General features: G+C 33.7%; 1 protein-coding gene across 1 annotated transcript in view; it reads right to left on the bottom strand.

Moving 5' to 3' along the window:
• The window catches only part of SCN7A (sodium voltage-gated channel alpha subunit 7), an 83,854-nt gene that overhangs the window by 41,250 nt on the left and 16,136 nt on the right, over positions 1 to 26,468 (bottom strand). The window contains exons 2-9 of the mRNA XM_081814263.1: positions 22,510 to 22,745; positions 18,772 to 18,883; positions 18,327 to 18,417; positions 16,832 to 16,960; positions 15,112 to 15,203; positions 9,283 to 9,489; positions 6,344 to 6,413; positions 4,475 to 4,616 (exon numbers count right to left, since the gene is read on the bottom strand). Of these exons, the coding sequence (XP_081670389.1) occupies positions 4,475 to 4,616; positions 6,344 to 6,413; positions 9,283 to 9,489; positions 15,112 to 15,203; positions 16,832 to 16,960; positions 18,327 to 18,417; positions 18,772 to 18,883; positions 22,510 to 22,745 (1,079 nt within the window). The remainder of the gene's footprint in view (positions 1 to 4,474; positions 4,617 to 6,343; positions 6,414 to 9,282; positions 9,490 to 15,111; positions 15,204 to 16,831; positions 16,961 to 18,326; positions 18,418 to 18,771; positions 18,884 to 22,509; positions 22,746 to 26,468) is intronic.

The raw sequence follows: 26,468 nt of genomic DNA, 5'->3' as shown, positions 1-26,468 counted from the left end.
CAATGGAATATTACTCAGCCATCAGAAAAGATGAATACCCAACTTTTACATCAACATGGATGGGACTGGAGGAGATTATGCTAAGTGAAATAAGTCAAGCAGAGAAAGTCAATTATCATATGGTTTCACTTATTTGTGGAACATAAGGAATAACATGGAGGACATTAAGAGAAGGAAGGGAAAAATGGGCGGGGGGAATTGGAGGGAGAGATGAACCATGAGAGACTATGGACCTGAGAAACAAACAGGGTTTTAGAGGGGAGAGGGGAGGGGGTTTGGTTAGCCCGGTGATGGGTATTAAGGAGGGCACGTACTGCATGGAGCACTGGGTGTTATACGAAAACAATGGATCGTGGATCACTACATCAAAAACTAATGATGTATTGTATGGTGACTAACATAACATAATAAAATTAAGAAAAAATATTTGATCAAACGATTGTTGAATGAATAAAAGATGCACTCTGAAGCTTGAAAAAAAAAAGAATTCAGTTAGGCATCTGGCTTTTAGGTCTTCACTAACAGAGAAAACATATTGAAAGGAAAACATTGTCATTTCTCAATTAAGAAAGCTGGACAGTCTAAAGTAAAGACTATTTCCTTTAGGGCTGCTTGGGTGGCTCAGTCATTAAGCATCTGCCTTCGGCTCAGGTTTTAGTCCCAGGATCCTGGGATCGAGCCCCACGTTGGGCTCCCTGCTCTGAGGGAAGCCTGCTTCTCCCTCTCCCACTCCCCCTGCTTGTGTTCCCTCTCTTGCTGTGTCTCTCTCTGTCAAATAAATAAAATCTTAAAAAAAATTAAAAAAGACTATTTCCTTTACAGTAAAATCTTTAAATATATGAAGCTTAGTAAAAGTCAGAGAACGAATATTTAGAGATTAGTTTCTTCTTATCATTACTTTATGAAAACATCATAACAAGGCATAAACTTAGGTCTATTCAAAGAGGTTTGAAACAGGAAAATTTTTCCATGTCAGAATACCTGCTTTGGTGAAGGATATTTAGACAAATCACATGGGAAAGTCATATAATTCACTTACTGCAGTCATTTATGGATAGAAAAAAACCAAGATTTTAGATTTCAAAACTGAGCATTGACTAGCTTTTATTTCATAATAATTACCTAAGATAGATGAGAGAATTTAAAACTTTGAAAAATTCTAAGTAATTTATACAGCCCACTATATAAGTAATATAGGCCACTGATTTATCATCATTGATTAAAAGTATATAAACAAAATCTAAAAAATACAGATGAGACTAGTGTTAATTTTTAAGTATCCACTTGAATCAATAGATAAGTATTATTTACAGAAAATATTATATTGATACAGCAAAGTTAAAAATGTTTACAGATTAGTAAGTTCTAACATTCAATCAAAAATAATTTCTTATTAATATATAGTATATTTATCTTGAAAGGTATTTTTAATAAACCTATTTCCCCAAAGAGTCACCTATTTAAGATTTGGTTAAATATTTTTCCCACTGAACTAGCTATCATCTACAGTAGTACATTCAAGAGTCAGTAATAGATATTATGGGATATACTGCCCACCATGCACATTAATAAATGCTTTGCTTATTATTTCATTAATTCTCTGCAGCACATTTATGTGGTATTTACTATTATTTCTTATATGCAGAAGGAAGATGAAAATTAGGCAAGATGACATGTCAAAGATCTGACAGCTATGGAGAAAGACCTGAATCCAAAACTTTTGCTTTTCCTATTATATGAAGCTGGTGGAGGATAAAAGAATACACTTTTATGATGATGGAAAAGTATACACGTTCTGGTTCTAGTATATTTTAGTTTGAAATTGGGGTAATTATGGCATCAAAGCCTAGGTTTGTTATGAAAATCAAGTGAAGCAGTGCATGTGAAGATGCAGTCTAAGGCAAATGCAGTAAAGGTCAACTATTGTTAAACATAACATTACGTTTATGTCCATGAGGACTGGCACTTTGTTTTGTTCATTTCTGTACCCATGGTGTATCAAAGAATATTTGGATCAAATAAATATTTTTTTTAAAGATTTTATTTATTTATTTGAGAGAGAGAATGAGATAGAGTATGAGAGGGGGGAGGGTCAGAGGGAGAAGCAGACTCCCTGCTGAGCAGGGAGCCCGATGAGGGACTCGATCCCGGGACCCTGGGATCATGACCTGAGCCGAAGGCAGTCGCTTAACTGACTGAGCCACCCAGGCGCCCTCAAATAAATATTTGATGAATGAATAGAGAATTGTATTCTCTAAAACATAAGCTACATTCTTTGGGAATAATTGCTGAATTTCCCTAGCCATAGTCAGTTCAGTGTGGGGCAATGCTGAGAGCACAAATCCAATCCAAATCAAAGCAAATCTTCTCTACACTGGTCAATAACAAGAGTACAATATTGATGAAAGTCCTATGTGGACTCCACCAGGGTACTCCCACACTGATTTTTCATTTCACTACTAGTGGGAAAGGATTTCCTTTAGACCAATTCTAACAAGAAAATTAGCTAACATACTTAGAGGGCTGTAACCAAAAAACAAAACATTATATAAAGTGATACAATTTATAAATATTCACTTATATTTTGTTTATTAAAATTTCATTAAGAATTTCTATGTGTTTGATGCTGAGAACTCAAAAATTAAAATGAGATAAAAAAACTTCTTCTCAGGTAGCATATCTCCAGTGTGAGAAATTACTGAACAAGAAATTAAAATAACCACACTTAGGGACGCCTGGGTGGCTCAGTCGGTTAAGCGTCTGACTCTTGATTTCAGCTCAGGTCATGACCTCAGTCTTGTGGGTTCAAGCCTTGTGGGGGCCTCCATGCTGGGCATGGAGCCTCCTTAGGATTCTCTCTCTCACTGTCCCTCCCCTTCTCTTCCCATGTGCGTGCGTGCGTGCATGCTCTCACTCTCTCTCTCTTTCAAAAATAAATAAATAAAATAAAATAACTACAATTAGAGGCAATTATACATTGCCATGGTATTCTGCTGTAGGACTTGCCTAGCTGTGAAAGGAGAGTTTGGGGAAAAGCTCAAGATTTCTTCTGGGTTTGAGGTATGAATTTGAGGTATGAGACTGAAGATAGAAACTTGAATTTAGGCTGAGGGTACAACATACATTGAAACAAGAAATTATGGGAAAAAGCTCACTTAGGAAACAGCAAGCCTTTTCTATACTTAAATAAAGCAGAGAGTGAGTATATATTGGGATATCATTAGAAAATACATCTGGAGAACTATGCAGAAACTAGATCTTAAAGGGCACTATAGAACATGCATTTGGACTTTGAACTTCATCCCATAGGAATGCAGAAACCTCTGAAGGATTTTTAGAAGTAAGATAACATGATAAGATTATTTTAGAAATAAGTCCCTAGTGTTGTGGAGGAGGCATTGATACTTGTCAAAGTTTGGAAAATAACAATATAAATAAATACTCATCTTATAAAATTAGAAAAACATAGTTTGCATTTTAAAAAGTCATTTTAATATTTTCATGTATTTCTTTTATTAGAAATATAATTGTATTGCATGTCTGTTTAGTTACTTGATTTTCATTTAATAACACCACGCACCTTTGTGCTAAAAGTCCTATCATTGTTAATCGCCTGTACAGGTCATTACACACACACGAACACCATAATTTATCTATCCAATCACAAAAAGTATAGAGTGTATGTACATGTTTAAAAAAAAGAGTGTTCTCCTTCAACTGTACATACTTTGGAAACTTAAAGTAATTTATTTTATTTAATATACTTTGATATTAACTATGCTGCTAAACTAACATTGCATATTCCACTGTGATGAAACTTCTCTTAGAAAAACCAAATCACCATTCTAATGTGTATTATATCTTTCTGAGAAACTATGGCAAATAAATCATCAGTTATGAAGAGAGACTCTCAGAATTTGATTTCAAGTCTCATAACGGCAAACTTTCTGTTATAATCAGAGCGTGGTTAAATATTACAGGGAAATGAGAAGAAATAGAAGAGGTGAAGTGAAATACACATTGTAGGCATTAAATAAACAATTTCTTAATACATGGTAATCTCACAGGTTCAAATTTTTTGACTGAAGAATTAGTACTTACCAATGCTCTTTCCTTAGTTAATATCAAATGTGTGATAGCATAGAGCAGAGCAGTGATCTCTAGAAGATACACGTGTTTTAACTTGGGAAAGGTTACCCAACCGCTCTGATCTCAGTGTCTTCACATAAAAAGCATATAGAGTTTGGTCTTGCAGGATTGTTTCAAAGATTAAATGAGATATACATAAGGGCACAGACTTGGGCACAGTGTTAGCGTACAGTTTGACATTCAGTAATTCTGATTCTCTTTTCTTCTGTCCTCAAATTCTTCTCCCCACAGAAATTTAATAAACCACGTTACATTCGACCATTATTTTAAAAGGGAGGAGCATGGCACCATTTTTATGTGCACTGCAGATTCTCTCTGTTCTTACCTGATGATAAAGTGCTTCAGGGTAATCCTGTGTCATTAACCGAAACAGGGCAAGTAAGGCCCAGCCAAAAGTGTCAAAATTTGTGAAGCCATAATCAGGATTTGTGCCAGCTTTCACACACACATATCCTTCGGGACACTGACTAAAGACAAAGAAAAGAAAAACTGCTTACTCTTAAGTAACTTTCAGATTATGGCCAAATCATAAATACAGAATACCCACCCATGAATATTAAAGAGCTCTTTCTTCCACAGGAATTAGTCTAAACAAAGCCCAGTGAAAAAGCAGCCAATGAGGTAGATTTTAAGTTAATATAAGTGAACAGTGGTAATTAATCTAGAAGGAAAAAGGGCCTCACAAATGTTTTTTTGCCAAGCCTTGTTAAAGATTTCTTTGGTACAGAGTACCAAAGTGAAAGCATACGTGATGGGAAATAGCAGTCATAAAACAAAGCTACAGTCGTTGAGGGTTTAATTTTTAAATGCTCTCACCTCAAGCCCTTGGATCCCATTATTTAAGGGTGAGAAAACACTTATCACATTGATAATTTATAAGCAGCACTTGCATGTTTGTAGAAAGATCAGATTAAAGATTTATCTCATTTCCTTTCATGGACTCTTCATACTTTTATCTTCTGGGGCTTGAGTATTGTGATTGGTTATTACAGGGGTGGCCAAATAAATCATGCTTCCCTCTATCCACACTCTTGTGTAGTTTCTGCCAATGTTATTCTGGCCATGTGACTTGTTTTGGACTTTTGTTAATAGTTAACAAATGGGATGCAAAGAGAGGTTTCAAATATACTTGTGCATCCAAGCTTGTGAAATTGCTGACCCACAGAATCTGAACAAATACATTTTCTTCTTGTCTTAAGGCACTAACTTTTGGGATTGTTTACCATGCAGCAACGTATGATGGCTACAGGTGAAACATTGCATGACTTTCTCTTCTGATCTTGAAATACATCCTTGTGATTCTGATTATCCACGATCAGATAATTTCAACAAGCATTTCAGGTCATATTTGATTTTGGGATGTCCATGAAAAGGGTTAGCTGGAGTGTGATGTGGCAGACACAATGAGATGGGTTCACAATACTGACTTGAGAATAGAATGGAAGCCCACTGCTGGGCAGCGTTGAACAAGAGACAAAATGTCTAAATCACATGAATATATAAACTACATTAACTCATGCTCCTCTACCCCCATATGACTTTTGTTAATCTGGGCCCCAGAGCCTAAGAAAGAGCAGAGTCTACAGTGGGCATCAAATCATTTCCATCTGAGGGAAGTCACATAAGGCATTACGGGAATGCTAGTACTGCTAAGAACTGTATTTCTACTTTCTTTTATCTTCATTTGAAATTATAGGACAGTAAGACTTGAGAGTTTTGTCATATCACTGAAGAATTATTTATAAGTACAATTTTTAAGAGCAATAAGAATTTTATTAATGTAAATTATAGTCATAAAAGATATACAAGCTATAAAATAAGTGAAATAACAGCATATCTTTCCTATCTCTTCTCTTCAAAGGCTTCTGGCCCAAGAAAAGATTATATCATCTTTCTTGATAATTCCCACTAGCTCTGGAGTACACAGAAAACAAAAAATCAGATCTTTATTAAGTCCCAGCCTTGCCATTTGCTAACTTCATGACCTTGAATAAATCATGTAAGTAGTCAGTTTATTGCTTTTTCCTATAAAATCAGGGTAATAGTATTCCATGTTGTATACTTCTCAGCATGGTTTTAATGATAAAATGAGATAATGTAATCAAATGAGAAACATCAGCCAAAGCAATAATCTTTCAATAAATACTATGGATCCATGATACTGGCTTGATACAAGAACATTAACACCACTTACCCAGCATCTGTTCTGTTACCACAAAGAAGAGCATATCTTTCTCCTTCCAAATAATAAAAGTTTTCTGTTTCTGAAAAATAGGACAGAAATTATATTCTATTATCTAATTTTGAGTGAAGAGCATATCTGATACCCATTTAGATCTGCATAGAAGATGAACATCTCTCTCGATAGTGAAAAGGAAGGAACATATAGCCCACCCTTTTTTTTTTTTTTAATCTACAAGATTATCCCAGCATGTGATGCACAGGCCAAAAGATGTCTGGCAATCCACCTACTTCACTGCCCCAAAAGTGATAAACCCCAGCATAAAAAGAGGAGAATCACTTTCAAAATTGGAGTTCTGGGAAATGAATACTAACCAGCCAGGTATGACCAGAACCCTGAAGGAAAAATTCCCAAGACTAAAGTGTTTGAAAGCTGAGGATCTTTTCTCTTTATTTTTTTTTTAAGATTATTTATTTATTTATTTGACAGAGAGAGAGAACACAAGTAGGCAGAGCAGCAGGCAGAGGGAGAGGGAGAAGCAGGCTCACTGAGCAGGGAGCCCGATGCGGGGCTCGATCCCAGGACCCTGGGATCATGACTTGAGCTGAAGGCAGACAATTAACTGACTGAGCCACCCAGGCGCCCCGAGGACCTTTTCTTCCAAGGGCTAATGATCTTCCTTAACAGAAGACCATATTTCTGTCTCTAGGTTTAAATGCCATTCTCTTCCTATTTCGAAGCTTATTTTTCTACATTGAGCATCCAGTGCCAGTTACTCACCCTGATGTCACCTAATTCCCACCACAATCCCAACTAATCTGAATCATAGCCCATAGAATTTATTTAGGTATCCTTATCTGCTGTCATTCAAAATGTAAATTGTGTATTTACAGATATGAGCTACCAGGGTTGGGAACATGCATGCTTAGGAGCATTGATTTTAGGTTCTGAATTCAAATCACAGAGATCCAATACATGAGATCAGTCCTGAATGTATGTGTGTATGTATAAAATTGTATACATATACATATGTACATACACACACACACAACTGAATTACTCCAATCTCAAATAATGTCACTTTAACTTGTTACCTAAAATAATTTTAGAAGTTTTAAATCATAGTTAGGAACAACTGATCAGATCTTTTAAGTGGCAGTCAAAAACCAAATGAAATTTGACATTACTAGAAAAAGGTACTCCCAAATATTCTTCTAAATTTAAGGACTTTGACATGGCAATTAGGTTAAATAATATTTTACAAATGTAATATTTTCAGCAAGTCCTAACACGTTTTAAGAGGAAATGGAATGACTAGAATTGGATAAATTTTAAAGTGGTAATCTTTAAAAAGTGATGTCTTTATAATATAAATTACACTTTAACTAAGATGAAAAGAACCTGGACTTTGTTTAGTAATACAATGAAGTAGTAAAAATTGTTTATTTTTTTTATAATTTGTATATTTTTGTTATAACCAAAGAAACCACAGAGTATTTCAATTGGAATCGAAGATTTAACATCTATTTCCTGTTGCCCTCACCACTAGAATCAAGAACATGAAATAGACACATATAATAAGGAAACATTTCACATACTCACATACCAATAAATTTGTATTATTTGCATCATAATGATATTATGGGGTAAACTAAAGAGTAAAATTCATTAAGATTTGTTTTGGAACTTATTATATCCAAATACAAATAAAATAAATGTAAGGGGACTACATAAGATTTATCAACAATTTATTTTTATTAGTTTAAAAATATACTTTTATATTTTTCTAAATACTGTCAGAAGGACCTGATAGTAGTATGCTAGAACATTCACTGAATTTCTCTGAACATCCATTTTTCTGTCTGTAACAGGGGTCATTCACTTCTCAGGCAGGCATGTGTATTACTTATATATAGATTACTTATATATAGGAGCTAAGCAATATTTATTCTGGCATTATTACTATTTGCCTAAAGTATGTTTATTATTTACCAAAGGATAACTCAAAACATTTAAAATGAGCAGCAGTAACTGAACTCCAACAACAGTACGAATTTCTATAATGTAGTCTATTTTTTATTTATAAGGTCATTTTAAAATTTCTAATGAGTGAACTTAAATTTATATTTTAAATAAACAACTTTATTGAAGAAAGGTAGTATGAGGATTCTACTTTGATGCAACTGCAAATAAGACTTTGGTCATATTTTAAAGGATAAAATTTGCAAAATTTAGCAATTTCAAACTTAGGTTTCCCTTACTGAACTGTCTGAAGATTGGAATTTTGCAATTCTGATAAATGAAACTGATCCAAATCAGCACAGGTTTCCCCCACTATCAGAAAGTAGAGCCTTCCTAATGAAACCTTTTGTGAACGGAAATGGCCTAAAGCAAAGAAGCAATTACCATTAGTTTATAGGGAAAAATTTGTGCGCATCCCTAGGCCCCAAACATAACCTCTCTTCAGCTTTTTTGATACGTTAGGACACATCTTGCTAACAGATGCACAAAATAAATTGAGATAAAGCATACGTGATCACAGACACAATTCAAAGCTATGGCAGCTTGACACTGGGAGGCTGGGTGTGGTTCCAGGGGAAGGAGCTTTGGTCCTGCCGCTCTCCCTAAAAGGATGCATGCTACCTTAATAATGGCTTGCTGCAAAACAAAAGCTGAATGCTATTTTTACTTTTAGCATCTATCATAAAAGTGAAAATCATCTTCAGATTTCCTTTGGTTAGAGAAAACAGGTACTCCTGTAGGTCTTTAGTAAAAGCTAAGTGGCAACATGTGAAATTTCAAAAAGCAGGGGATATGTGTATTTGAGTATAGGTACAGCATTTACAAAAAGTTCATTCTGAAGTTGAGTTTGGTTCAACACTTCTGTGAAGGCTGCTTGTTCGCTAAGAAAAATTTTAACTTTTTTAACATAGATGGCAAGTGAGTCTTACCTCGGATATAATATGGATTTTCAGTTCTGTTGTGCAGGGTTGCAGTTTCATTTTCCTGGGGCCATCGCAAACACTTATGCTTCAGGTTGCCCATGAAGAGCCCCATCCCAATTAGAGAAAATACACTCAGAAAAAACAGAGTTAGGGAAATGACACCAGTAAGTTTCTTCAAGCAGTGGATGAGGATCCCTACGAGAGACTTCAGACCTAAAAAGAGAAAGGTTTGTTTTTGATAAAGTAAAATACCGTAGGTAAGCAGCTGTTAGCACAATTCCTCCATGGCAAATGCATACTCCATTGAGATCAACAGCTTTGTGTTTCATAATCTACATCATCCATTATCTAGATCTAATAAGTAAAATGAGTAGAAAATAAAATAAATAAAAATCTGAACTTTAAGGTTTCTATATTATTGCTAGCTTATTACATCTGTTAAAATAATTCAGGCACAAATTTTAAAATTAATTATTTGTTTTTCTTTACTATAAAGAACAAGACTTTTAGGTGGTTACTGCTTTTCATACCAACCACCACTGTTTATAAACATAAGTGTAGAGTTATAAATCAAAATAGGTTGCAAATGTTGTTGAAACAAGAAATAGTTTGAAATAACAGTATTCTATACTATTCTTTCATTAACTTTTTAAGAATTCAACTTTTGGAGCTAATTAAATAAAACATGAACAAATTTGAATTAAGAATGAGAATAACACACCATTGTGATATCTGTAGACTGTATTTACATTAGAACACTTACTAATTGAGAATTCAGCCTTAAAACTGGCTTTATTTAAGGAACTCATTTTTCTATTTATTAAATAAAACCTGTTCAAGAAACCCTTATGTACTGCTGGTGGGAATGTAAATTGGTGCAGCCATTGTAGAAAACAGGATGGAGGTTCCTCAAAAAATTAAAAATAGAACTACTATAAAATCCAGTAATTACACTGCTGGATATTTATCCAAAGAAAACACGAATCCAAAAGTATATATGCACGCCTGTGTTAGTTGCAGCATGATTTACAACAGCCACGATATGGAAGCAACTTAAGTGTCCACTCATAGCTGAATGGATAAAGAGATGGCATTTACATATATAATGGGATATAATTCAGCCATAAAAAAGAATAAGATCTTGCCATTTGTGACAATGTGGATGGATCTAGAGTATATTGTGCTAAGTGAAATAAGTCAGACAGAGAAAGAAAATGCCATATAATTTCACTTTATATGTGGAATCTAAAAAATAAACCAAATGAACAAATAAAAAGAGCGTAAACGGAGTCATATATACAAAGAACAGACCGGTGGTTGCCAGAGGGGAGGCGGTGGGGGACATGGACAAAATGGGTGAAGGGGAGTGGGAGGTACAGACTTCCAGTTATGGAATGACTAAGTCACAGGATGAAAGGCATGGGGATATATAGTCAGTGTGTTGTAAGAGCCTTTTATGGTGAGAGTGGTAGCTACACTTGAGGTGAGCATGGCATAACAGACTGGCAGAATCACCACACTGTACACCTAAAATTAATGTAACATTGTGTGTCAACTGCACTTCAATTTTTTTTAAAAACTCAATTCTGTAAACAAAAAAAAAGAAACAAAAACAAAAATAATGTAATTGTACTTCATAGATAAAACCAGTATTAACCTTCCTTCCTCCCTCCCTCCCTCCATTCCTTACTTTCTCCCTTCCTTTCTTCTCTTGTTTCCCTTGCTCTCTTGTTATTTGTTGGTCTGTTTATATTTGGGATCCTAATAACTGTTCAGCTTAACAATGGATAAGAATGTACTAGCTCTGTGATATTATCAATATTACTATGCTTCTGTTTTATCTTTAAAATGTGGCTAATAATACCTGTTTCATATATTATTGTGAGAATTGGAAATCTATTATTTTTTTTTTGAGTTTTTAACTTTGTGGGGCCCAAACTCACAACCATGAGATCAAGACCTGTGGTGAGATCAAGAGTCAGATGTTTAACTGACTGAGCCACCCAGGTGCCCTGAAAATCTATTTTTTAGTGACCTCTTCAGATGATTGGATTTCTTGAGTGTACTAGGATAAGGTTGAAATAAAGTTATTCCTGTGGTTAAAGAAATGTGATATCTAGATTAAATATAAAATTTTAATTGCTACCATATGGAAATACTTGTTTGTAGCTTATTTTTGCCACTTGGAGTTGTACTATTAATTTTATTTTGCTATATGCAAACCTTTTTTTAAAGTATTTCTGTATCATAATATATGTATTAATACATTTATGTTCAATTTGTTTTAAGAGATGTTGAACCAATGTATAAACCAAATATATAAATACATAGCCAAGCTTTCACTAAAACTGGGGTGTTTAAAAAAATCTTTGCCAATTTATTAAAAGAAAAATGAGATCACTTTGCTTTAATGTAATTTCTGTGATAACTATAATGAACTTTCCAAAATATGTATTTTTTTAATTTTTTTATTTTATTATGTTATGTTAATCACCATACATTACATCATTAGTTTTTGATGTAGTGTTCCATGATTCATTGTTTGCGTATAACACCCAGCGCTCCATTCAGTACATGCCCTCTTTAATACCCATCAAAATATGTATATTTTATATACATATTTTCATTTGGCAACTCTCAAATGAGTTCTTTGGCAACTGTCATGAGTTCTTTGTATATTTTCTTTTTTTAATTGAATTAACATACAGTGTTTATATTAGTTTATTATAATTGTTCAATTTGTATTTTGCATTACATATTATTTTTCATGATTTACAGGAAAGGTAACATTCAAATCCTTATAATGGCTTGTCAGGAAACATAAATTCATGCAAAAGGGGAGCAGAGGTGACTTGGATGAATATGCCTGATTTATTTTCATTTTATTTTTAAAGATTTTATTTATTTATTTGACAGAGAGAGAGACAGCAAGAGAGGGAACACAAGCATGGAGAGCTGGAGAGGGAGAAGCAGGTTCCCCACTGAGCAGGGAGCCCGATGTGGGGCTTGATCCCAGGATGCTGGGATCATGACCTGAGCTGAAGGCAGATGCTGAATTCATCCAAATTAATTTAGGTTTTAATGTTAAAAATCACTAGATTTTCATAATTTTGGCATCTATTTCAAAGTTTTCTGAAACACAAATAAAATGTTTCTAGTTTAGGCATGTCTGTTATTACTTCGGATTTATAATATTTGCATTTTGTTTTACATATCACTAACAACAGTTAATTTGAAATTCATTCTGTGTTGAAATGATTTCAGAGTTCACTGTGATTACTTCTGGTATTAAATCTTCCCATTGTTGAATGTTTTGTTTTCATACCAGTTATTCAGGAAAGATACATATATAAAATTTCAGAACTCTTGCATGACTGAGAATATCTTCCTCTCAGCTTCACATATGGATGACAGACAGGTATAGAATACTTGTCTCATAACCTTCCTGTTTACACTTCCTCCAAGCTCTGAAACTACACTGCCTATTCATGTTCAATATTATCAAGAGGTCTAAAAATAACCTTTCCATAGGCAATTTTTCATTGCTTTTTTGCTTGTAGGATTTTTATAATGCTTTTATTTTTTAGAAGTTTAAATTTAAAAACTGTTATAATGTCTAAGTATATCTTTTAGTTTTTTTATCTACTATAAAAATGAACCTTTTCCATTTGTGAGAAAAATCTCAAGTTAAAATTTTTTTAAAATTTTCTAGTGTATTTTTGAATAATTTGTCTTTTACATTTATTCTGGTCTCATTTTTAGGGTCACCAACTATCCATAAGATGGAACTTAGTTTCCTCTTTTTCATTAACCCATCCATTTTTGGTTCTATTGTATTGATATAGAATTTCCCTCATTTTTCTTCACACAAGCAGTTTTGTTTTACCATACCATAATACTGTACAGACAATACCATATTTTAATGCTTCTATTACCATCAAATATTCACCAAAAAATTCTAATTTTTTAAAAGATTTATGTATTTATTTTAGAGAGAGAAAGAGAGAGAGCAGGAGTGGGAGGGGCAGAGGGAGAGAGAGAATCTCAAACAGACTTCCCGCTGAGTACAGAAACCATGACCTACAGATCACAACCTGAGCCGAAGCCAAGAGTCGGACTCTTAACTGACTGCGCCACCTAGGCGCCCTGGGTATTATAATTTTTATCACTCTTTTGTCTGATAGGTGTTTTTGTCTATTTTATTATAGCATTTTCATCTTTCTCTTGAGTCTAGGTTTTCTTCTGAAGACACTACAAAAGGGGTGCCTGGGTGGCTCAATCAGTTAAGCATGGACTCTTGGTTTCTGCTCAGGTCATGATCTCATGGTCATGATCTCAGGGTCATGGGATCAAGCCCCGTGTGGAGCTCAGTGCAGAGTCTGCATGAGATTCTTTCCCCCTCTGCTCCTCCCCGCTTGTGCCGTCTCTTAAATAAATAAATAAATAAATAAATAAAATCTTGAAGGCACTACAAGAAAGATGACTTCTTATGCTTGCCCCTATTCCTTAGGGCATAGTTTTTAAAGAAAAAAGAGGATTATTTTTAATTTTCTTAAATAGCATGTTTCCCTTTTGGTACTGCAAAATAGTTTCATATGCTCTATATTGCTGGTATGTCCATTGATCATTTTCTCCCTTGAAAAAATAGCAATTTCTATCAGGCTGTTTGTTTCCAACTCCACTAAGACATGTTCTTCTTGTATTGACTTGGATTCACCTGATTCGTTCTATAATCTTCACATCTGAGCCTAAGCTGAAGACACAGGTGATACAATTTTATGTTCTAGTAATTTGTGGAGAGTAGTAAGGGAGGTAGAACAGTGGGAATTCCTGTCACCGCAACTCTTCTCGCTGGCGCTTTCTTCACTGGGTTTGGTGAAGCCGCCATGCACAGACCATTGTTGTTAAACAGCTTTATTGAGCTATAATTCATAAATCATACAATTCACACATTTAATGTATATAATTCAGTGTTTTAATATATCCATAGGGCTATGTACTATCCATCATCCAATCTTTTTACTGTTTTGCCTAGGCTAGACTCCAAGTACATGGTATGCATATATCTGGCCTTCTTCATGGTGTTGCAGTGGACAAAAATTGCCTGTAGATCTCATTTCTGGTATTATCACACTTGCCTCTGGGTTTATTGGCCCACCTATTTCATGCTTCTGACTCAGCAGCCAAAACACTGAGTGTAGTTCTTTCGTATCGGATTGTTTTTAATCCATTCTTAACACAAATTAGAAGGTGTTGGTGGGCTTCTCTAGGATATCTTCAGGAATGGGAACTGTAAATTAGTCCTCAGCATCTTCTATCAGTGTGGTCACAGCTCTACCTTATTTAGCAGAACCTCCTTTAACTCTGTGGCATGTGGAATGCACCCTATCCAAGCACTCAGAGCAAAATGGAATTTATCTTATTTTATATTACTTTGTTCATTTCAACTGGTTTTTAGAAGCAGTGAAGAAAAGAAGGCATATTAGGTATCTGTCTAGATTGCTATCTCTCTCAGAAGTCTAAGAACAATTTTATAAGTTCATATTTAAGATGGAAGGATAAATAAGAAAAAATAGAATATATTTTGATTAATCTCTATATTTTATCATTAAGTATTGAACCCATCTCAAATAAATAACAGTCAAATGTGATTTTTTTTTTTTTTTTGCTTTCCTGGAGTGACTGAAATAAACTTACAGATCAGATAATTCGCTGACTTCAAAAATGAAACATTGTTCAATTTAGTATTTCTCCAAGCAATTACAGGGGAGTTCAAAAGAATACAGGGTAGCACATAAATCAAAATGAAGACAAGAACTAAATGCCATTTCTTACCTTGGTTTAGGGGAATAATTTTCAAAATTCTCAAATTTCTTGAAATTCTAAATATTGTAATGGAGTTGAGAGCTAAGTATCTTGTTATGTGCCTGTGGAATTAAATTAGAGTTATTTAAAAGTCATACTGAGTCTATGCTGCTTATCATTGACTTTTTATACTATTTAAACTTATTTTTAAAACCACATATCCAAACGTTTCCCTTGTTCTCATTGTTCCATTTTGCAAATACTTGCCTTATTGATTGGAAGACAAAGATTTTTACAGTGCAAGGTAGCCAGGTAAATATTAATCCACAAATTATGATAGTTTATAAAAGCTTGACACTGTGATTAGTCATAATTCCGTACCAGGCACCCTATATTATGTTCATAAATATTTTGTTATTTAATCACTGAAGAGGTAGTTAAAATAGGAAAAAATCTATAGTTTTTTTAAGTAATGAGATTTAAGTACTTAAGCTTCTGATGATGATCATGATGAGGATGATCTTGATGGTAATGACGACGGTGATGATAGCCAAAGGCAGGGTGTATAGCGGTTAAGGGCACAGCCTGTAGCCAGAGTGCTTATGTAGAAATCCAGGCTCCCGAGTTACTAGCTGTGTGACATGCAAAAATTACTGATTCCTTCTTGCCTCAGCTTCTTCAAAATTAAAGTGGGGATAATAATTCCTAATTCTGAGGCTTTTTGTCGGGATTAAACAAGCTCATACATGTAAAGTGCATAGCTTAGCACCTGGCACACGGGGCTAAGTAGTAGCTGTGTTAGCTAAGTATTATCTATCAGTCCTGGCAACAGCAAAATAATGGTAGTAATCAAAGTAGTAGTGATAATAATTTCAATGATATTAGCTACTATTTTTTATTGCTTACAACATGGCAGACACTGATTATGCGCTTTATGAAGTCTATTTCTTGTTTTAAAAAATCAACCCCAGGGCGCCTGGGTGGCTCAGTTGGTTAAGCGACTGCCTTCGGCTCAGGTCATGATCCTCGAGTCCCGGGATCGAGTCCCGCATCGGGCTCCCTGCTCGGCAGGGAGTCTGCTTCTCCCTCTGACCCTCTTCCCTCTCGTGCTCTCTGTCTCTCATTCTCTCTCTCTCAAATAAATAAAAAAAATAAAATAAAATCTTTAAAAAATCAACCCCAAACTTAAAAATGAGTACCATTTTAAATTATATTTAACAGGAGTTTGGTGCCAGTGATCATTTCCTTAGCCATAAAACAGAGCACACTAAATAGAAATCATTGAAAAAATACTCATGTAAATCATTAGAATTTAGTGTAACACTCTCGAAAATGTGTGTGGGTGTGTTTAAGATATTTTATTCTGATATCTAGTGTTTACTGGTCTTAAGCAATGTAGCTAAATAAAATGTAGGTTGGAGATGAAATCAAACATGTTAGGATCTTCTTGTAAGTCTCCAAGAGATTTTCTATGCACTGAAAATAATCACTTAAAATCCTAAAATTCAACCTCTGTTGTTTTGCTTCAGATAGAAAACAGATAATATCCCATTCCTTTCATTTTTATTGCGTATTCTGAGAGCTAGTTCAGTTGGAGCTGCCTGAGAGTCATTATGGCTATGATTTATGAAATATTTTTTTGTTCACAGAATTTTTGCAAGCAGAAAACTTTGTAAATCTTAATGTTTCTTTACGAAAAGTATTTACTTAGCAAGGTATTAAGCTGTTTGTAATTTGAAGAAATACTCACTCAAACAAAGTTACACTGAAATCGAGCCAGTTCCATGGATCACCAAAGAAATAAAAAGGTTCTACCCAGATGCCTCTTGCAATGAGTTTTATAAGTATTTCAAATGTGTAAATTCCAAGCAAAGTATTCCTGCAGAAAATTTTTCATATAAATGTTAAAAGTGAGAATAATGCATTGTCAGAAATAACAGGTCTATGGTAACCGTTTGGCAACCGACCAAACAACCAATCAACCAATCCACCAACCAACTAGACAACAAAAAGTCTATGCTCCTTGAACCATACGCTAGGGCTTTTAGGGTGGACTATATCTTACAGCATTAACCATGAAATTTGACTATCAATTTTTTTCAACAAGCCCTAGCTAGAGTTATAATCTTTACATATATTTTGGTAAATAATGAAAATACAAAATGTCAAATTTATTCCACATTGGAAATCACACAATAATTAACTGAATTACAAGAGTATGAAAGAACTAATTTTATTATAGTTATTATATATAATTCTTATATATAATTATTATATTATATATAATTATATTATATTATATATAATTATATATATAAGAATTTTGTGGTGAATCAGTTTTATATTTACCTTCCAAACTTAACTAGTTTTAAGAATTGAATAAAAGCTTAAGATGTAGCATCAAGAAAGGCTTCTTCCTGGGGCACCTGGGTGGCTCAGTCAGTTAAGGATCTGTCTTTGGCACAGGTCAAGATCCCAGTGTCCTGGAATGGAGCCCCACATTGGGCTCCCTGCTCAGCAGGAGAGTCTACTTCTCCACTTCTCCACTTATCTGCCCCTAACCCCCGCTCATGCTCACCCTTTCTCTCAAATAAAAAAATAAAATTTAAGAAAAAAAAAGAGGCTTCTTCTCTAGAACTTTTAATGGACGTTTCCATCATTGTGGTCTAATGCAAGCCAAACTATTCACATCACTCAAGAAAGAGAAGAGAAATAGAACAGAAAGGAAGAAATAGAAATAACTTTCTTAGACTGGAAAGGAATAAATGTTATTTGAGTTTAAAGCAAATCAGGTGTGGAATGTCAATAGTAAAGAAAATCTGAGGCACTGAAATAAAATATTAATCATTACTAGTTAACTTTACAATAAAACCTCATTTGTATGATAGATAGACATAAACATATAGCTAAGTGTTCAAACATTTATATCATGTTGACTTAACATGTTGGGAAATAGCAGCATTTAAAGTCCAACTAAGAATAATGAAAGGGCAGAAAAACATTAAAATTTATTAACTGATATATGTGTGTATTTGGTTTTACTTGGAAAATTCATTAGTTGTGCTATATATATAAAGATTATATTATGCACAATGAGTTTATATTACAATGAACATTATACATTAAATATAAATAGTAAATTGTAAAATGTTAAATATATAGTATATAATGTACTATAATGCAGTATGTTAAATATAAGATATAATCATATATGAGATAATGTATAATAAAATTATTTGACTTACTGTAATATTGGGCCCCATTTTGGCATCTCAGTCACGGACATAAATATGCAGTCAGTCAGGACACTAATTAAAATGAATAGTCGGAAAAAGGTAGGTTACAGTCAAGGAATAATGGATAAAAATAATATTGGAAATACGTGTTTCTATAACATGTTCATATGTATATACATGAGATAAAATAGCTTTTTAAATGTCAAAAAGAATACTATTCATATTGAAAATCAAGGAGGATTAAGATTTGTTAATATTTACTACTGCTGTGTGTACTTGAAAATAATTTTTAAATGTATTTTCAAATATGGAACACTTGGTGCAGTTATAATCCAGTTTCCAATATGACCTAAAATGAGATATCAATTCAAAAAAGAAAAAGACTGCAGCAATATTTGAATAGAATAGTTGCATTTGTTATTAGTACAGTCTAAAGCCAATAGAAAAGGATATGGATGTACCAAAATCTTAATAGCTGTTCTTCTAGTTGAACTGAAAGGAGAAAATGTACACCACGTGGCATTGAATCTGAAGATTGTTCTACTTTTATTTAATACCATGAAAGTCTGTAAAATGAAAAAAGAACATCAAGTAAAATTACAAGTAGGAACTATAATCTCATCCATTACACAATATATTGCCAATGATCATTTCAGTTGTGAATTCTAACAGTTACACTTTTCTTATATTTTGATATTGTTTTACAGACTAAATCAAATGGAAAGATTTCTTCTTTTAAACATTTTCACTGATATTTAGGATTATCTACCACTTTTTTTTTTTTTTTGCCAGTGTTCTAACAAAGCCATTTGCCACACTCCAGTCCTCAAGTCTTCCTGCAGAACTAATGTAATAGGAAGAAATCATTATCCTAAAGGCTCATGAAGATGCATTTAAAGAAACTCAAATTTAGGGCGCCTGGGTGGCTCAGTTGGTTAAGCGACTGCCTTCGGCTCAGGTCATGATCCCAGGGTCCTGGGATCGAGTCCCACATCGGGCTCCCAGCTCAGCGGGGATCCTGCCTCTCCCTCTGACCCTCTCCTCTCTCATGCTGTTTCTCTCTCGCTCACTCTCCAATAAATAAATAAATAAAATCTTTAAAAAAAAAAAGAAAGAAACTCAAATTTAATGAATATAAAAAAAGGTTAATTTTATTTCAAAGCAAATAAGGCATGCAATTACAATAGTAAAAATGACCGAATTCACTAAGATATTTTATTAATCACTAGTAAGTATCTATGGTATAAAACCCCACTTGTATGTTATCATTGACATAAACATACCTAAAGCAGAAAGTTACATCATGTAAAAGTAATATACTGGGATATAGAAGCGTTAAATCCAGAAATAATGAAAGATCAGAAATATCCTAAAACTGAGTTATATATGTATATGTGTGCGTATATATGTGTGTATCTATTATAGATACACGTGAAAGTGTCTACCTATGTGTGTATGTCTTTGTGTGTGTGCATATATATCAGATATACACTTTTACTGTATATGCATATCCACTTGGAAAATTCATTTATGATGGAGTAAAAATACATTATATATAATGATATTATACCCATTATAATATAATATAGTATATAATATATAGTATACAATGTAATATGATACAATATAATATACCAAATGATATATATAAATATAATCTATTACATACGTAAGTATCATATTGTATGTTATATATAATTATATATTAGAGGTCTCTATGGTGAATGTATATTGGCATTTATATTTGTGTCTATATATATAAATATATTAGTGAAGACAAATATATATGCATTGATATTTTATGAATACATGTTCTAAATGGAAACCAACTGTGTTATAATTCTCCTTAATAAAACACTTTTCCAATATACAGTCTGTGGACATTTTGGCATGTATTGTAGTTATTTTCCCTCTTTCCATTTCAAAAGCAAAGACAAAATAAAAGGGCCCCCCAAAATCTGATTATTTAAAATGTGCTTTCTGTTATTTTCCAGAACAATCTCAAAATTCATACAAGAGGTAATATATGTGTGGGGCACTGGGGTGGTGCAGTTGGTTAGGCATCTGACTCTTGATTTTGGCTCAGGTCCTGATCTCAGGGTTGTGAGATCAAGCCCAGGGTCAGGCTCTGCACTCAGCATGGAGTCTGCTTAAGACTCTCTGTGCTCCTCTCCCCCACGCTCTTGCACTCTCTCTCTCTCTCTGAAATAAATAAATAAATAATAAAAAAGAGGTAATATATGTGCAATCAACTAGCTTATGTTATTGTAAAGGAATAATTCCAGACATAACAATTTTCCAGTTAATGTTTGAGTGCCAAAATTATTTAATTTTAGGATTACTTATTGGTACGCCATCCTTAACAGAATAAACTGAATGTAATTCACATTTTCAATACTTTGTGTCATTATTAATAATAACACTTTTTATACAAACTATCCTTACAATTTTTGGCTTGTTTTATTTTTCAAAATCTCTAGGTTTATCTTCAATAACAAACTTAGATTTGCCTACCATATCTATATATACTACAAAGAACTCAGAACTCTGCCAGAGTAGAGTTAACTTCTAAGGTTATTATGTGAAGTCAACTGTTAGGACTTAAGCATAGCAAAGGTGAAAACAGAGATAATTGAGGTGAAGAGCTACTTTTCACTAAAATGTTCTGAAGATTTTACAGATGTTTTATAGCTAATGTTACATAATGCCCATGGAAGCTATGAGAGCTACTGGAGTCTTTGTTAATATATACATTTACAATGCCAATACTCTTCTACCACACAAAATATTTGAAAGAGTTGTGTTTATGCAAAATCATCACGTTGCCTTCCATCCGGAGACTTTGGTTCAATTCCATTTTGCCCATTTGGTAATATCACTGAATGCTTTACAAGAATATCAAATTACATTTGTTCAAAACAGAACTAATCCTCCTATCCCCCAAGCTTACTCTTTTTTAGAATTATTTCTGTTTTTTAAGTAGCAGTACCATTATTCCAAGCTGGAAATTTTGGCATTATTAGTCTGTCTTCAAATCCTGTTGTTTCTTCTCAGGTTTGTTACATTTTTCCCTCCTCTGAAACCTTCCTATAATCCAGGCCTCTTGACTTCAGGCCTGGATTACCCTCTTTCCTATATCATCTTTCTGACTCTATCTCTTTTATGCAATAGTAATTTAGAGGTCTTCAGATTTAAACTTACTTAAACATTGCATTCATCACATCAGTTCTTTGGCCATCACATTAAATCCATGTTGACATCTTCATTTCCTCATTCCTTTATTTCCCACAACTTGCAATAGGGGTTGAGTTCTACCATCACCCTGTTTCTTCCCTATTCCAATTAATATCAAGATCTTCCCTTTGTACTGTTAAAATGTGATGTGCTCTCCAAGCTGTAATTCAAATTCTTTTTCTTAAGGAAGACTCTTCCAGCTTTGCCAGCCCACACAGATCTTTGCCTTTACTAAGCATGATTGTTCTTATTTTTATCATTTTTGTGCTTGTTTTTGGATTGTTCAAATATTTAGTTGGCTCCTCAAGTCATTCCAGGGATAAGACAGGATGTGAATGTATGAATTAATAAAAATGGTAAATAAAATATAGATTGGTTTTATTTTCCCATCTACTGAACAAGCTTATTCAGTTGAACATTTAAAATTATTGTACATATTATAAAAATTTTATATTATAGTTATTTTAAAATCAATAACCTTAAGTAGCCAATCATCATGCTCCCATAAAACAAGTCATTTACATTAGGACATAACAGTATAACCTATTTAAAGTAGAGTAACTCCCGGGCGCCTGGGTGGCTCAGATGGTTAAGCGTCTGCCTTCGGCTCAGTCATGATCCCAGAGTCCTGGGATCAAGTGTCGTATCGGGCTCCCTTCTCCTTGGGAGCCTGCTTCTCCCTCTGCCTCTCTCTCTCTCTGTCTCTCATGAATAAATAAATAAAATCTTTAAAAAAAAAAAAAGTAGAGTAACTCCCAACAAACTAACCTACCAGGCAAACAATCAGTTTTGATAAAAATCCCAAATATTTGTGAAATTTCTTATCCAGTTTTTTATAACTTAAAATAACTCTTTGACGTATTCTTCATTCTTTTTAAATCCTATACCAATTAGACTTTTTGCACATCTGAAAAAAAATAATGAAAATGTAGTCACAATTAGTTCAATTAATCCTTACATTTTTATTCTTATAGTATGGGTCTGCATCTTCCAAGGGCTCCAACAGCATTCCTCGAGGGAGATTCCCATAAACAAATGGAAGCTCTTTTCCAACTTCCAAGTCAGCGTTTGGCTTTAAATCTCTTTGTTTCTCACTGTGCTTTTTAGCAATACGCTGTTTCATAAGTTCAAGAGACTCTCTGGTGAAGGGGACAAGGCCCTTTGGTTCTGGGGAAGCCATTTCCAATTTTGTACCTGCAAGAAATGTATTTTCTTCAGTTCTATATAAAATTTGGGTATATAAAGAAAAATTTTAAATTACAAATGGTTAGGATATGATTAAAAGAGAACAGCAAACTGAATACATGTATTCAAAGAAAATTCCTCAGTTTCGTAGATATATGAGTTGTTAAACTAGGTTTTGTTGTACTTGATACTATACTTGTTTGTAAGTTCATGAGTGACCAGTCCTACTTCATTTACTCATCCACTGAATTCTCTTTGTTTTATTGAAATCTTCTTATCAGTTTCTCCCTCATAATAAAAGAGTTCTAAAGCTCTAGAGATTTGGGGGGACCAAACCTAATTTTTTGTCTCTCAGCTATATTTAACCATTAACTAAACTTTTCTTCTTTAAACTCATTTTCATTGGCTTTAGGCCCCATTCTTCTGTGTCTCCTCTTATCGCTCTGATTACTTCCTTCACTCAGTTCTTTCTCTCAAATTTTAATTTTGATATCCTTTAAAATTCTGCCTTTCTTTTCTGTTATATCCATGTTTTTGGTGAATACATAGGCAAACACTGAATTTCAATTACTGTACATGGGTATTTACCAAGTCCATTTCCCAAAACACTCTCTTCCCCTCAATTATCCATGTGACAATTACACCAATAATAACAATTTACCAAGTAAAAACAAAATTCATTGTTTTCCTGAATGACTAGAATTGTTCTTTAACCTTTTAGCCATAGTGAAAACAAACACACATACAAATACACAAACTTAATACCTTGAAAATTATTCATGACATTTTTGTTTGTCATCAATTCCTCTGCACAAAATAATTTTCTTACAATTATTTTCAATTATGTATTTAAATATTATCCATTGTTTACATATCTATGTCAAGGTAGACATCTTTATAATTCTATATCTGGATTGTGCTAGTAGTCTCTACAGGTTTCTCTCAGTTCTAAGTCTTTGCCTATTTCAAGTCATCCTACAGGCCACTGAAGTTAGTTTTCATTAAATATAATTTCATGCATCAATTCCCCATTCATGAACTTCATTTTATTCTCTCACATAAAAATATGTTCTTTTGCTGATTCTCTCCATCCTATTTCCTGTTGAACACACCTCACATATCATACTTTATTGAGGGAAGTCAAAACGCTTTGAATCAGTACAATTTATAAATACAAGCTACAGATAACTGATGTTTGCTCTTACATATAAAATCTTCCTTTAAAATATTTAATAAGCTTTCAAAATTGTATTCCTTACATGGAATTCCTTAAATACATATTAAATAGTTTCTTAATGACTCATGGTTATAGACTAATATAAATAAAAAAAATTCATGAACCTTGGAATTAAATAGACCTACATTCAAATCCTAAATTCTGTCATCAATGTTCTTAGTGGTCTCAGTAAAATTACTTAACGTTCTTGAACCTGTCAGTCATAAAATTGGGATTCCTTCTCAGGTTAAAGAAGGATAAAATAGAATAATATGGGTGAAAATGCCGCGTACAGTGATTGGCACACAACAGGTGGGAAGTAAATGTGAATTTTCAATTGTGATAAGATTTTATATCTTAGAATAATGGGCCAAATCTAATAGAATAAGATATAGCAGGAATACATGTGAGGTTTTGAAATTTGAACCAAAACAACCTATCTGTACAAGTTCAATAGATATGTTTTTGCAGAGAAAACTGCCAAGGGATTTTACTTAATAATAATCGCAATATAAATCAATACCGGTTTGTTTCTGTCAAAAAAACCTAATGTAACTTTTGTCTGTTTTGAAGGAAGATGGAGGAGGCAATCTTTATTTTGCTGCATTCCATAACCACACCCGAGAGGCCTGTATGTAAACTGAAGGGTCTTCAAACGGGATCAGAATGTTGATTAGACTCAAATCACACCATCTATAGACCAGTTAAAAGAATGAAGGCTATGTTGGTTGAAAGCAGAAAAGACTCAAGTGGAACATTATCGATTCCAAGTATCTCAATGATTCTCACATAGAAGAGAAATTAGATTCAAGTATTATTAAAAAAAAAAGAAAAGATGAACTAGGATCATTGAGCTGAAGCAGAATACATTTGGCTTAAAATAATAAAGTATTTTTTAAATAGCTGTCAAGACATAGAATAGGACATTAATCCTTCCTTATAACTAGCAATATGAAAGCATGCACTTCTTGACAGTTGGGTAGAATAATTTAAATAGGTCCAAATATTGATTGGTTGCAACCTTATAATTTTAGAACTTTCTAACCTTAAAATCTTTGGATTGAATTTTCAGAGTATCACATGACCTAAAAGTCTGGGCTAACTATTAGCTAAACTGAACCTATGCAGCATTGAATTAACAAAATCAAAAGCATCTTTTTTCTTTTCAGATTACAATAAAAGTACTTCTTATATTTTATATTTTTAGGATCCACTGTAACTGCTAACAAATATTATTAAGCTTATATATGTAAAGAATATTGTCCCTAAAAGCAGATACAAAGGGAGGTTCAAACTTATTGCAAAGACACTGTTATTAATGAAAATATTTTTGAACACTTTCCATTGAAACCTCAAAATTAAATTTGCAGGCCAGCCCTTTTTTTAAGCTTATTTATTAAAGTAATCTCTATGCCCAACGTTGGGCTTGAACTCACAACCCCAAAATCAAGAGCTGCACGCTCCACTGACTGAGCCAGCCAGGTGCCTCTGCAAGCCAGTCTTCTTATTCCATTGTACAAATATAATCTTTTTTTTTCCTGTTATCATCTCATACATAGCAAAACAATCTTTGGTTCCTTATTCTGTCACCTACTAGCTATGAGACCTTGATAACGTAGCCTGTCATACTTTCTTCATATGTAAACTTTGGGATCCCTTTTGTATCTCACAAGGTCATAAATATTAAACCAGACCGTATACAGAAAGCCTGGGCCACAGTACTGACTTTGCCAATGTTTCTCTCTCCCAACTCAGTCAGTTATCCCAGAAGCCATCTCTAGTAATGATTTTAAGGTTGAATGAAACCACTCTGGGTTGTTGACTAGGTGAATGAATAGACAGTGGGCATTCTCTTCTACGGTATGACAAAGAAAGGCAAACATTTATCAAATGGAACTGGCTTGCATCCTACTTTTAGATGGCTAAGTGCAGACTTTAAATTATTGATCATTACATCATAATTCAGTGAAAGCATTTCTGTGGGCAATTTATAAAATATGGTCAGGCAGTATGCTTTGCAGTGAGTGATCTTAATATAATGCTAAAGCCTGAAAAATATAGAAAGATTAGTAGTTAATCTGTCCATTAGAATGTCTTTCTAAAAAACTGAATAGCTAAAGTAAGCTTTTGGCAAAAATTGTATCAAAGTCAACTCAGACTTGGCTTCTAACAAGTTCCAGTTGTACTGATATTTTATATTGTTGATTAAAAAGCAAGCCAATTCTCTTGGACATCAGTTGAAAGTAGCACAGCTGGCATCAATATGGGGAAAAGAGATGCATTCTCTTTTTTTTTTTATTGTTATGTTAATCCCCATACATTACATCATTAGTTCTAGATGAAGTGTTCCATGATTCATTGTTTGTGCATAACACCCAGTGCTCCATGCAGAACGTGCCCTCCTCAATACCCATCACCAGGCTAACCCAACCTCCCACCCCCCTCCCCTCTAGAACCCTCAGTTTGTTTTTCAGAGTCCATCGTCTCTCATGGTTCGTCTACCCCTCCGATTTCCC

The sequence above is a fragment of the Leptonychotes weddellii genome, chromosome 3 (genome assembly GCF_054177405.1).
Source record: "Leptonychotes weddellii isolate Sample4059 chromosome 3, ASM5417740v2, whole genome shotgun sequence".
NCBI classification, from domain to species: Eukaryota; Metazoa; Chordata; class Mammalia; order Carnivora; family Phocidae; genus Leptonychotes; species Leptonychotes weddellii.
Note: the sequence above shows the minus strand (reverse complement) of the source record. Positions and strands in the feature narration are given on the sequence as shown.